Source organism: Montipora foliosa, chromosome 10, assembly GCF_036669935.1.
Source record: "Montipora foliosa isolate CH-2021 chromosome 10, ASM3666993v2, whole genome shotgun sequence".
Lineage (NCBI taxonomy): Eukaryota > Metazoa > Cnidaria > Anthozoa > Scleractinia > Acroporidae > Montipora > Montipora foliosa.
The window spans coordinates 34,018,714-34,031,213 of NC_090878.1; the positions used below are offsets into that span (position 1 = coordinate 34,018,714).

The 12,500-nt window shown below is 39.6% G+C and overlaps 2 protein-coding genes across 2 annotated transcripts in view; one reads left to right on the forward strand and one right to left on the reverse strand.

The window, feature by feature from the left end:
* LOC137973110 (phospholipid phosphatase 1-like) overlaps positions 1 to 4,279 on the forward strand; it is an 11,907-nt gene extending 7,628 nt beyond the window's left edge. The window contains exons 4-6 of the mRNA XM_068819850.1: positions 530 to 587; positions 2,707 to 2,883; positions 3,117 to 4,279. Of these exons, the coding sequence (XP_068675951.1) occupies positions 530 to 587; positions 2,707 to 2,883; positions 3,117 to 3,257 (376 nt within the window). The 3' untranslated portion in view covers positions 3,258 to 4,279. The remainder of the gene's footprint in view (positions 1 to 529; positions 588 to 2,706; positions 2,884 to 3,116) is intronic.
* A 4,146-nt stretch (positions 4,280 to 8,425) lies between these two features.
* Positions 8,426 to 12,500, reverse strand: part of LOC137973605 (uncharacterized) — a 4,229-nt gene continuing 154 nt past the window's right edge. Inside the window, exons 2-3 of the mRNA XM_068820449.1 lie at positions 11,285 to 12,288; positions 8,426 to 9,566 (exon numbers count right to left, since the gene is read on the reverse strand). Of these exons, the coding sequence (XP_068676550.1) occupies positions 11,866 to 12,285 (420 nt within the window). The 5' untranslated portion in view covers positions 12,286 to 12,288 and the 3' untranslated portion in view covers positions 8,426 to 9,566; positions 11,285 to 11,865. The remainder of the gene's footprint in view (positions 9,567 to 11,284; positions 12,289 to 12,500) is intronic.

Below are 12,500 nucleotides of genomic sequence, written 5' to 3' on the forward strand. Positions count from 1 at the left end.
GATAAAATCGGCAACTGGCGCAGTGTACCACACATACAGCATTGGGCCAAGTACGGACCCTTGAGCCACTCCGCATATGATGTTTTTTTTAGCAGACTTGACACCGTCAACCATTATTACTTGTGTTCGGTATTCCAGAAGCGATTTCAACCATGCGAGGACCTGACCTTTCAAACCAAACCGATTTAATATTAATTATTATGCAAATACAATGCACAAAGACTCCTGGAGATTGGAATTGGGTACAACATTGAGTTAGCTAATTTGGTCTATTCTCTATTTTCCCGCAAAATTTGGTTTAAAAAAAAGATACTTTTCTGACGCCGTTGGGGACAAAGCTGATACCAGATTCTTACAGAAGGGTAAAGAACTCTTGAATATTCCCACAAGGAATTCCGTTCAAAGGTTACAATTATAGTATCAACTTCTTTTTAAATGTTATTGAATTTCTTCAAACTATACTAATCAACCAAGAGGAATCTCTTGCAAGACACATTTATTAATTGTTTTAATATATTTATTAATTTAGGACCTCATTTCCGTCTGCACATGCTTCGTTCTCAGCATATTCCATGGTTTTTGTAGCAGTAAGTATGAGTTTCTGAAACGTTCAACTGTTATCATTTAAGTGTGTAAAGTTGCCTAAAATCGGACTACCGAGCAGCGGGGGTCAGATTTGTTTATCACGAGTATGATTAGAGACCGAATTGGACGACACAAAGTCCTCTTGCCAATTAATCATAAAAATTACAATTACCGATAAAGGAATAAGATCTAAGTTATGAAAGGGAAAATTTGCATTAAAAGACTGAATTTTTTTCTATGGTGATTGAAAAGAAAGGTTGTGATTGGTTGATTTAAACTACAATTTTGAATGTGATTGGTAGATTTACACTACAACTTTGAATGTGATTGGCTTATTGAAGTGTTCGATAACAACTTGGCAAGTGAATTAGAAGAAAATACAGTTTCTTTTTAAGCAATTACAATCGAGGAAATTGTGGTTTTTATGAGCGCCAACAAACTCAACCCACTCATGACGCTGAGCCCGTTAATGGAACCCAGGCCACATTGTTGGGAGAGGCGAGTGCTCTCACCACTGTGCTATCCCCGCTCCATCATATTAGGGACCTTAAGATCTACGACGGCGACTTCAACTAAAACGTCACCTCAAAATATCACTTTGCTTTATCATAATACTTTCGCGGTTATTCTATCTCGTTCAATGCTTACAATTTGGGCCAAGTATCGTAAAAATAAATTGATACGAGCAGTGACAAAGTGAAAATAGAGAATGAAAGATTCTCTGTTACTTGCTCACGTTGTCGTCAAAATCTCAAATTTGGTAATTTCACGTCGTTCTTATGCAGAGTACCGCAAGAATCCGTTCTAAAATCCGTGCTGCACGTGCTGCACGATTATTTATGCTGTTTTAACCAATTATATCATTGTTTTGCGCCGTTGTTGTTGCGGTCGCCGTTGTAAAACCTTAAGCTCCCTATTAAATGTCCCGGGGGGGGGGGGGGGGGGTACTCGATGTATCCCTGGTTGGGGAGGTGCGGCGCGGCCCCTCATACCCTGACCCTGTTTAAGACAAATATCGCTGATTTCCCTACCCATTTTAAGACAGAATTCCGATTTTTGATACCCTGTTTAAGACGTTTAACCCAGTTTAAGACAAAAATTGATAAATCGATACCCTGATTAAGACAAAAAATGATAAATTCGATACCCTGTTCAAGACAAAAATCCCGAAAAACATACCCTGGCTGGCCGCACGTCCCCATTAAGCCCTTATAAGGGAGTAACCCCCCGGGTTAAATGTGCATAGAGTTGAAAATTAGAAAAATCATCTGACCTAGTTCTCGCATCATGGAAAATCGAAAGTTAGGCGTACTAAGAAACGTACAAGATCTGCAAAGACTTATTGAACTCTAGATGACCATTGCACAAACGACCTTGAAAAGCACTCGTAAGCCTCATTTTAAGTGATGAACTTTCCTTCAGTTTGTTAGCAGAAAGGAAACAGAAAAATATTAACGTAGTAGCGGCTCCATAAAATTATGACTGGGGTGAGGGCCGATTTTGTTAACGCATAGTTGAAATTAGAGTCTTGCAAAAAATTAAGATGAGTTTTTTTTTCTTTAACCACAAGCATCTCAACCAGGCAGTAGCCCTAAATTCAACAGGAAGATATTTCTCGGTATAAGAACAGGGGTACCCAACGTCAATTCTCGGAAAATATCTGTTCGGAGGACGATTTGAGATCTAGAATTTTCGGGACATTTGTTGTAAAATTTCTTGCTTGCCTGCCTGTCCTAGGATCTTCGAACATCTACAAAAAGGTATAATTGCCCATTTTAAAGGGTTTTTACCCTAAAAAGGTCACCTAGAATTTTCGGGAGCCTTTTTTCTGGCTGAAATTTTCGAAAAGGTAACTTTTGATAACTATAATTTTCGAATCACTAGACTTTAAGCTAGGAAATCCGAACAGATGAAAAAAATTTAGGGGATAAAGATATGCCTATATCTACCTTTTAAATACCAAAATACGTTTAACAATGCTATGTTTAAGTGGTTTTGAACTATATTCTCGTTGGGTGCCCATGTAAGAAGAATGTATATTTACCTGCTTTTAACATCAAGTAGATTTTCTATATCCGGCTGTCTGCCTTTTAATGGACGTGATTTCGGTTCTACTTGTAGGTATACCTGGAATCGTCAATGCCAGCCAAACGAAGCAATTTGGTCAAGCCATTAATTCAAGTAGCATTTATTTCACTGGGAGTACTGTGTGCATTATCACGGATATTTGATTACTGGCATCACTGGGGCGATGTTATGGTTGGCCTGAGCCTTGGTACTATTGTGGCTTTCTTTATCGTAAGTTTTATTTCTTTATACCCTACGACTTATCATGAGCTGTGTTATTTAAAGGCACCTCGTTTTATTTTATTTATTTTTCGGGCGTTGTGTTTTCCATGGTGTTACTTTACAGAATCATTTAATTACAACGTCACCATTATGCAGTATGTCTATTACACCAAGCTCATTCATTCCTGTCAGAGTTCATTTATTCCTGTACTTACCTACAATTATCTCGTTTTGTTCGTCAGACATTCAGATCACTAAGGCTGTTCTCCGCTACAAGATGTCCTAAATGTCATTTTATTGATGATGTTGACAGTCGAAAGAACGGTTCAGGCGCTCCCAGCAGAGAAGAGGGAGGCTCACTTGCCAACAACACTCTTCCGTGATGACATGTATTTTTCAATGTATTTTTCAACATTCATCAACGTGACATTCTCGATACCAGAGTCCCAAACAAGTCTTACATGATTTCTGTTCAAGTCAATTTTACGTTGCTAATTAGATAAATGAGCCTAAACGAGCCTCTACCACCCTCCCAGGGCCTGCGACTCCTCGAAAGGGGGATGGTGGGGGAGTAGATCTAGACCCAAGGGTCTACCTCGCGGTGAAAAATCCCGCGGGATTTGCTTTTCCGAGCACAATCCACGGAAAACTACAAGCAAAGGCTAATTCAGTGAGTTTTTTTTGACAAGCTGCACGTTTCAAAATTAGTCAAGATGACGTCAAACCATGCTAATTTATAATGTAACCCAAGATGGCGCTCAAATGGTATACTTTGAATCAAAGAAACAAGTCTTGAACAATCCGGACGATTACACAAATTATCATGCGTTTTCCTTCGTCGTAAGCGACTACAATTTTATCGACTTTGTTGCAAGGCTTTCTTAACCACTTATCGAATTGTGGAAGCTAAGCCAAGTTAGTTGGCCACTATGACATCAAACTCTGGCTTTTAATTTTTATATTTTAAAAGGTACAATAGTCTAAGACAAGAATGGAAAATCAGAAAGAACACAAAAGCCGGGTATATTACGTGAATAGCGGAAAACTGAATAGATTCATTTCATTGAAAAAGTGTATTCCTCACTGTGTAAACAGTTCACCCGGAAGAGTCAAAATAGTTTTGTTTTTGAGTAGTAGCCCATAATCAGGAGCCTACATCTCCAATACTACCTATTTTTAGACGAGTTCTTAAATAAGACTTGCACGAGAGGCCATTCATTCTCAATCGCAGGGGGAATACTTTCTCATGCAAGACTTGTGATAATTAGCCGGATAGGTCTGGTTTTGCGGGAAAATCAATCCAAACTCGGTTTGTGAAAACGCCGTTTCACAAATACAGTGAAGTTGTACGTTCCCAGTCATGGGCTCCTGTTTTGAGTAAATAAAACATGATTGTAGAGAAGCAGTTGCCAAGCATTCAGGAGTGGGCAATCACTCCTAATCAGTATTGTTCTTGGTTTTCGTTTAAAACTTGTTTGACTATATTCTCGAGATTGTAGACAAAGTAATATATGTCTGAAGCTCTAATTAATTTCATCACGACACAATTTACTTTACTGCTTGTAGAGGTAATCATATGATTTCGAGAGCGATTTGGTATAACCAATTAGTGCCAGTTTTAATTAAACCAGAAACCCATAACGGTTGAAACGTGTAACGCGCGCTCACAGGCGAATATTCATTGCGAACTGAACTGATTGGTACCATATTTGGAAACCCCTCGCTCTTGTTGCTCCAAATATGGTACTTAGCAAATTGAATGTTCAGAAGCTTGTTTCCCAGCACACAAGGGGCCATTACACGTTTCAACCCTTATGGGTTTTAATTAAACCAAATTACACGAGAAATCATGTGAACTTTGGACTGCACTTCTTAAGGTGGCTCAAACCAGTTTCAACACTTACACGAGACCTTGTTATTAGAAGGATTGACACAACTACAACACTTGATCACGTAAAAGCAATGTTGTGGTACCACGTGAAACATCAATTATTGCTGAACAAGATGCAGTTATTATTGTGACGTAACAAGTTATCATGGCAACAGGAAAGTATTGTTAAGACACCCTATATTTTGGATTTAGTTGCTCAAATCTGAAAAACGAACTCAGTGACCCAAATTTTTTTATTGAACAGAAGTGATCAGCAGGCCAAGATAAAATTCTCTGCAAAGTTAAAAAAAATGCTGTCGAGCGGATTGAGAGCTACCTTAAATTTTCAATTATTTAAGGCTGAATCCGCTTCAGGGGGTTGTTTTAAACTTTACAGAAAATTTCATTCTGTCACGCTGATTATATTTCAGAAATAAAAAATTGGGGTCACCGAGTTCGCTTTTGAGATATGAGCAGCTAAAGCCAAAACTTGCAGGGCTTTCCTGTTGCCACGGTAATTTTTTAGGTTACAAAGATAACCAAATCTGTTTCAGCAATAATTGGTGTTTGATAACATTGCTGTTAAGTGATAAAGTGTTGTAGTGTCAATCCTTCTAATAAGAACGTTTCTTTCAAGTGTTGAAACGGGTTTGAGCGACCTTAATTTTTTTACGAAGAGATTCAAGTGATTGGTTGAAACATATTTCAACGTTTGTCAAGAGTCATTCAACTGTAAATTTGGAAAGTCGTGTTACACGAGAGCTTTACTCTTTTTTAGCCAATCAGAACTGATTTTTTTGTTTGTTTTGTTTTTTCATGTATACATTTTGCAATTCGACGATAATTACTCTTTTAAACCGAAAAACAATCTGTTGGTATTTAATCCTTATGATGCCCACTTAGAACTGAGTTCATTTTCAAGTATTTATACCATGCACAGAATATTTAAACCAATTCAAGAATATAAATAGAAGAAGATAAATTTACACAGTTTGTAAGAAATGAGCATTTGAACTAATGAACTAATATTTGTGTAAATAATAAGGGACTGTTTATCTGGAGGGAGGATCCTTGCACGGCTAGGAAGATTGTAGAGAACGAAAATATTCTTCCCCTGGTTTACATGCAAGAAATACGGTTGCAAATAGCAAAACAAAGTTGCTGAACGCCCTGGCTCCCGCTTGTTTGGTTTTCTTGTCCTTAGTGCCTTAGAAGATCTTTTGAGTAAAAGTAACCTACATGGTGGTGGGAGGCGCGGTGGCCTCATGGTACGTTAGTGCGCTTAACTCCGGATCGAGTGGTCCGGGTTCGGGTCCTGGCCATGGACATTGTGTTGTGTTCTTGGGCAAGACACTTTACTCTCACGGTGCCTTTCTCCACCCAGGTGTATAAATTGGTACCGGCGAATCTAATGCTGGGGGTAACCCTGCGATGGACTGGCATCCAATCCAAGGGGGAGTAGAAATACTCCTAATCGCTTCATGCTACAGAAACCGGAGATAAGCGCCAGCCTGATGGGCCTTCTAGGCTCGTAGCAGTTATTAATATTAATTAACCTACATGGTGCTTGGATCTTCCTACCAGCAATATCTTGGCAGCCTCTGCAGGTACCGGAGCAGAAATTACGTAAAACAAAAGAAACAAAAGACAGAAAACAAAGCAACTCCAAATAAAGACTTATCCCATACGCAATACTTTCCGGTGCCTACAGAAAGACCCAATATCTTCCTATCTCCATCCTAAGAAGACAATGCCCTAGAATATCCTCCTCCGCTGGGCCAAGTACAACTTTTTGCATGTCAACTGAAAGCAGTAAACATCCTTGGTTTTGCTAAGATCTTGTGAGTAAAAGGAGCGTACATGGTGCTAGAGTACAGAGCTATTGAGGAATCTTTGTTTACTTTTTTTGCCTCATTAGCATAGGTCCATCATTTTCCAATCTATCAGCCAAGAAATCAGTACTGAATATAAAAAGTGCATTGCATAATGTTGAGCTATCTCTAAAACTGTGGGCGCAATTTACCAGATAATCTCTGAGCACCGATGCTTTGAAAATTCGAAATTTTGCAAAGAATATATGAGATCATTAGCGCTTTTGCCACCCAAGATTTTATCAGTTTTTGATGTCTAATAACTCGCTCCTTATCAAAGCTATAAGGTTTACAATTGGACATTTAACTAACCTTAAGAGGTTCTTTTACCTTTTGAAGTCAAGTCGTGAAAAGCATGATGGCTTTGTATGGAGACGCTATGTTTGTGTCCCTCTGAGGGGCACAAATATGGCGGCAAGAAGCTAACAAAAACATATGTCATCGGAGTTTTGCTACAAAAAGCCTGCAGTCGTCTTCTGAGGGATCATAAACATCCACATGAGTACTTATTCTCATACAAGAACTGTTCAGATTGCGAAATCTCAGCGGATAACTCACTTTTTTAAACCTATGAGACAACATTCTCGGCCGCCCTTTTAATATCGGTTAGGCCAAGGCAACTTCAGCATTGCCTTAATATGGCTAACATTGAAGAAAAAGTCTACTGTCGTGTAGTTTTGGTAGGACGGTTAAGTTTTGACTGCCGCTCGTACTGTGGACGCAGCCGCCGTTTGCAAGGCAACTCTGGCCATTTTACGTCAACAAGGACTAGGGACTGGGGAGTTTAAGAAATGACTACGGCGGCGGCGGCAACAACAACGCCACAAACCAATGATATAATTAGATAAAAGAGTATGAATAACTGTGCTGCACGTTTAGCACGGATTTTATCGAGGCTTGAAGATAATACCTACCTTGTTGTTATGCAGAGTTAAATTGTGTGTCGCACGTGCAGCACACCAGGTTCTTTTTCCTCCAAAATGATTTGAAATGCACGTGTAGGGCGTGCAGAAACATATTGTTTTTGCTCATTAAGCCTCTTGTTTTTTTTTTTGTTTTGTTTTTTGTTTTTGATTGGTTCTTAACAAATCCTATTGATTATTAGCCAATCATAATCCCGAATCTCGACGTTTAATCGGCACTTATGTTACACTTTTTCCATTGGTGTTACACTTGAACTGCACTGCTCTTAGCCAATCAGAATCGATTTTTTTTTTTCATGTATATTATTAGTATGAGCAATTAAATAGTGAATTAAGAGTGAAATTAGGGAATAATTTCATGCTTGTTTTGTCCAAAGGCAAGGGAAATTATAAATCAACGCTGAAATTTTGCTCCAAAATTAAGGGTTCACTTTCAACCCGACAGGCTTTGCGCGAGGTGGAACAATTTTCGTATATGAAAATCCAACCAAAGCTGAAATTCATCGAATCAGATCGTTGTGAAAAGCAATGCCAATTTCCATAAGAAAAACAAATGGTCGAAAAGCCTGTCGGTTGAAGGTGGGCTTTTAAGAAGTAATTTGTTACCCGAATTTTGGGTTTACCTCGGTGTAAAACCTGTGAAACTTTTTCTTTCTTTTGTCAGCTCGTGTTAGGGTTAGGTTATCGTCTGATGTCTTTTTGCGCTTTCCTTTTCCTTTGCGCTACGTCATCCGTGAGCTTCACAGGTTATTACAGTGAAGATTAGCCCGAAATTTGTTCCTAATCAGGAAGGCCGCGAATAACAAAACCTCAGTACCTTTATTTGAAAATTAAACAAGACTTACCTGTAAGTTGAAGTTTGATGATAATTCTGCCAAATCATTAGTAGTACAGTAGGGTTAACATGAGATGCGCACGCACCGCCGCAGGTCAGTCTTAAAAGAATTTTGTGATCACTAAAACGCAGCCGAAACGACGTAAGGGGTGGGTGTGAACATATGGGTGCTATGGGCATGTTAACCCTACTGTACTACTAATGATTTGGCAGAGTTATCATCAAACTTCAACTTACAGGTAAGTCTTGTTTAATTTTCAATTCTACCAAATCATTACGTACATCCGGGTTACCATGAGACTTTAACGCAGTGAGCACAAAATGAGAAAACACCCAAACAACTTCACACGCCGACTTTAATTGTACACTACTTTGCAATACAATTTTGTTGTACAAGGCATTAACCTAAGTGAGAACTGCCAAACTCATCTGGTTTGTTACAGCAACCGGCTTGTTGTAAAACTTCCGAAATGTGGACTCCTCAGTCCAACCGGCTGTAGCTAGAATCACATCAGTGGAAACTGACATAAGAGCTTTACTCGTTGAAGCACACCTAGTGCTATCACCAGAAAATATTTGTGTACCAAACCCCTGCTTGTCCCAACAAAGTTTTGATCCAGCGTCCAATAGTAGACGAGGTTACTGCCTTATAGGGCTTAATGTACAAAACAAGCAATTTTGAAGAATTCCTCAGCTTTTCAGTAGCCTGTAGGTAATAATCTAATGTTTCATAAACACACAGTTCCCTTACTGGATACTTGTAAAGGCGTACATTGCCAAACACTTTGCCAGGTTTGTCCTGCTTAATGTGTTCAGTTAAGGCAAAATTAAAACATGTATCATTCTTCTGCATATATTGCTCTGATGTATCCAAAAAGGTCAAAGCCTGACACCTCTGCCCCGTAGCTAAGGCAATCAACATGACTAATTTCAGGGTGAGTTCCTTCAAATTGATCTCGTGCAGGGGCCAAAATAAACTCAAGTAATCAAGGACATTATTCACGGACCAGATGTTGTTATACTTCGGCACAGGCTTGAGCTTGTTGAACACCCCTCTAAGGTAACGGCAAACAAGGAAATGCTGTGGCGTTTCTGTTAGTAGGCTCAGTACAGCCGTAAAATAAGGCTGAGTTGTCCACAAGGGAATTACTAGAATTCCTGATGCCTGGTCGTGAATTATTTTCTGTACACACCTTGAAACAAGGCAAAATGGAGGATAAGCATAGAAGAAAATTGTGACCAATCAATGGTAAAAGCATCCACAAACTTTGCCATCGGATGTGGTTTCCAGGAAACATAATCCTTAACCTGAGCATTAAGTCTACTAGAAAATAGATCTATATCTGGTTTGCCAAATAAAGCTACTATCCTCTGAAAAATTGGAGCGGAAAGCATCCATTCCAGATCCAAATTCAAATTCCGAGATAACTGATCAGCGTCAATATTGCTTGATCCGGGAATATGGGCTGCTGATAACCAGATATCTTTGTCAATAGCCCAATCCCAAATATCCTTAGCAATTAAAGGAGTTACATTCTAAAGATCTACAACCTCCCATAGAATTAATGTAAGACACAACAGTGTTGTTATCAGACATAACCCGCACATGACTGTTGTTCCTGGCATCAAGTAGGGAAGACAGAGCAAGCTTAACTGCTAATAATTCCAGGTAATTTATGTGCCCGGATGACTCTGACTTAGACCAGATGCCACTACTGTTATTCCCAGGTTTGATGTGAGCACCCCAACCCATTTGGGATGCATCAGTGTAAACAACTACATCAGGACTAATATGAAAAATTCTTCTTGATGCTGTCAGAATATTTGCAGACCACCAGTGAATCTCTTCCAAACTGTCATGAGACAAGATCATGAATGAATCAAAATTCCCCTGGTTCAATTTCAAATTTGCTTCTTTGGCAACCTCAATGTGGCGATAATGTAAAGGGCCAAACTCTACGCCTGGAAAGCTGGAGACAAGGGTCCCAAGAAAAGATGCAACTTCACGAATAGTAAACCGTTTATTTGGAAGAGAGAACGTTTGACACGACTGCAAAATTTTAACAGCTTTCTTGTTAGTCAAAGTAGCCAACATGAGAATAGAGTTCAAAATGAACCCTAAAAACTCTAAGATCTGTGTTGGTATGATAACTGACTTTTCTGGATGGATTTTAAAACCCAGACTGACAAAAAGTTGTATAGCACGTAATGTGGCTTCTTCACCCTCTGTATAACTATCTTCCAGATAGAAAGAGTCATCAATATAGCCCAGACAGGTGTGGCCAAACTGACTTCTCAAGTAGCTAAAGACCGGTTTTAAAACTTTAGTAAAAATCCTAGGGCTACTAGTCAATCCCATAGGCAGGCTAGTGAAAGCATATAATTGACCCCTCCAAATAAATTTTAAATATTTCTGATGTTCTTCTGCAATAGGGATAGAGTAATATGCATCCTTCAGATCTGTAGATGTCATGTAACACCCAGGCCTCATGAGTCTAATAGCTGTCTCTAACGTGTCCATTTTAAAATGATGGTATGTCACTGACTCATTCAGTTTCTTTAGGTTAAATATAACCCTGTGAGACCCATCTTTCTTAGGCCTTGTAAAAATTGGAGATATCACCTGGCCATCCTCATGTGATGATAGCCTTATTATCCCTTTAAGAAGGAATTTTTCTACTTCATTGTCAATGATAGTCCGCTCAATTTCAGTAAAGGAACAAAAAGGCCTAGCAACCCTAGTACATACTCCAAGTTCCCGGTCAAATTCAATATGACAGTGAGTAACTGCATCCAAGATAAAAGGATCTGATGTGATAGTCTTCCATACATGAAGACAGTCTCGCAGCCCTCCTGCCTTAAAAGGAATTTGATTTACAATAATAGTAGTAGCAAAAGTCGTCTGACTTACCTCAGCTAGTGATCCTGCTGGGTCTTGGTTGCCGAGGACCTGGGATTCTGCTGGGGCCAAGCATGGCCCCGGCCTTGACCTAAAAAAGAATTAGAGGATGCTCTTCCCCTGCCAGTACTCTGACCGAAGCGGCCACGACCACGAACACCTCTAAAGGCGGGGACTTTGTAAGGTTCCATGCGACTCATAGGAGTCACTTTATTGCTGAGCTTTTGTTACTTTGTTAACTCTTCCACTTCTTTGTTTAGGTCATCTCCAAACAAGAATGTTGACACATAAAGGTTGCATAAAGGAGCATATTGCTTGTTCAGGTCAGGACGAATGAGATCTCTTCGTTTCAGATTAAGCTCTCTGTTTGCTGACAACAGCAGGACTGCTGTATGGGTCAAAACATTCCTCTGATCCCCATTTGCACTGTTGCACAGCTGAAGTACAGCATATAAACCAAACAACAGCAAAGACTGTGCCTTCTGGAAAGCTGAATCATTGTTTCTGGTCTCCTGTCGTAATTGTTGCCAAATTTGCTTGTTTATCTTGGGTGCAACCAAATTAGTGCAGTTTTCAGGTCTAAGGTACTTGTTCTATACATCGGCCAACTTTTCTTTGGTGAGCTTCTCTGTAAGCAGACTCTCCACTATTTCTGCCAAATTTGCATCTATGGCAGGTGAAGTTTTCTCTAGAACGCTAAATTCATCAGCGAGTGATTTAAAGGAGCCGCCATCCGAGCCTTCAGCATGGTCTGAGGTTTTTGGCTGGATAAAATCATTTATTTTAGTTGCAACAGTCGTTGCAACAGCTGTATCCGAACACTCAGTGCTCGCCTCACCGGTCTCAGGTACGGTCTCATAATCTTCAAAATCGGCATAAACCTTCTCGATAGAGTCTTGCACGTGAGCCAAAATGTCTCTTTTGGCATCATCTAAAAGTTCGGCAAACATCGCCTTGAAGTCCACGGGCGAAGTACCTCCAGAATTTGCAATTTTCTGAGACTCCTCAGACATCGTCTGAAGAAATTAAGATGGATAAAGAAAACGTCAAGCTTATTGCACTACAAAATGGCGGACTCGTCCGCCACGTGGTATCAAAAACAGTCACAAACTCGTTGAGACTTGTAAAGATACGAGGAAAGGGTATAAACGCGTTACACCACAATTGTTTAAACTCCAGATACGTCTAGGAGTCTTCTCATAAAATTATAATTCGGCACAAGAGCCGA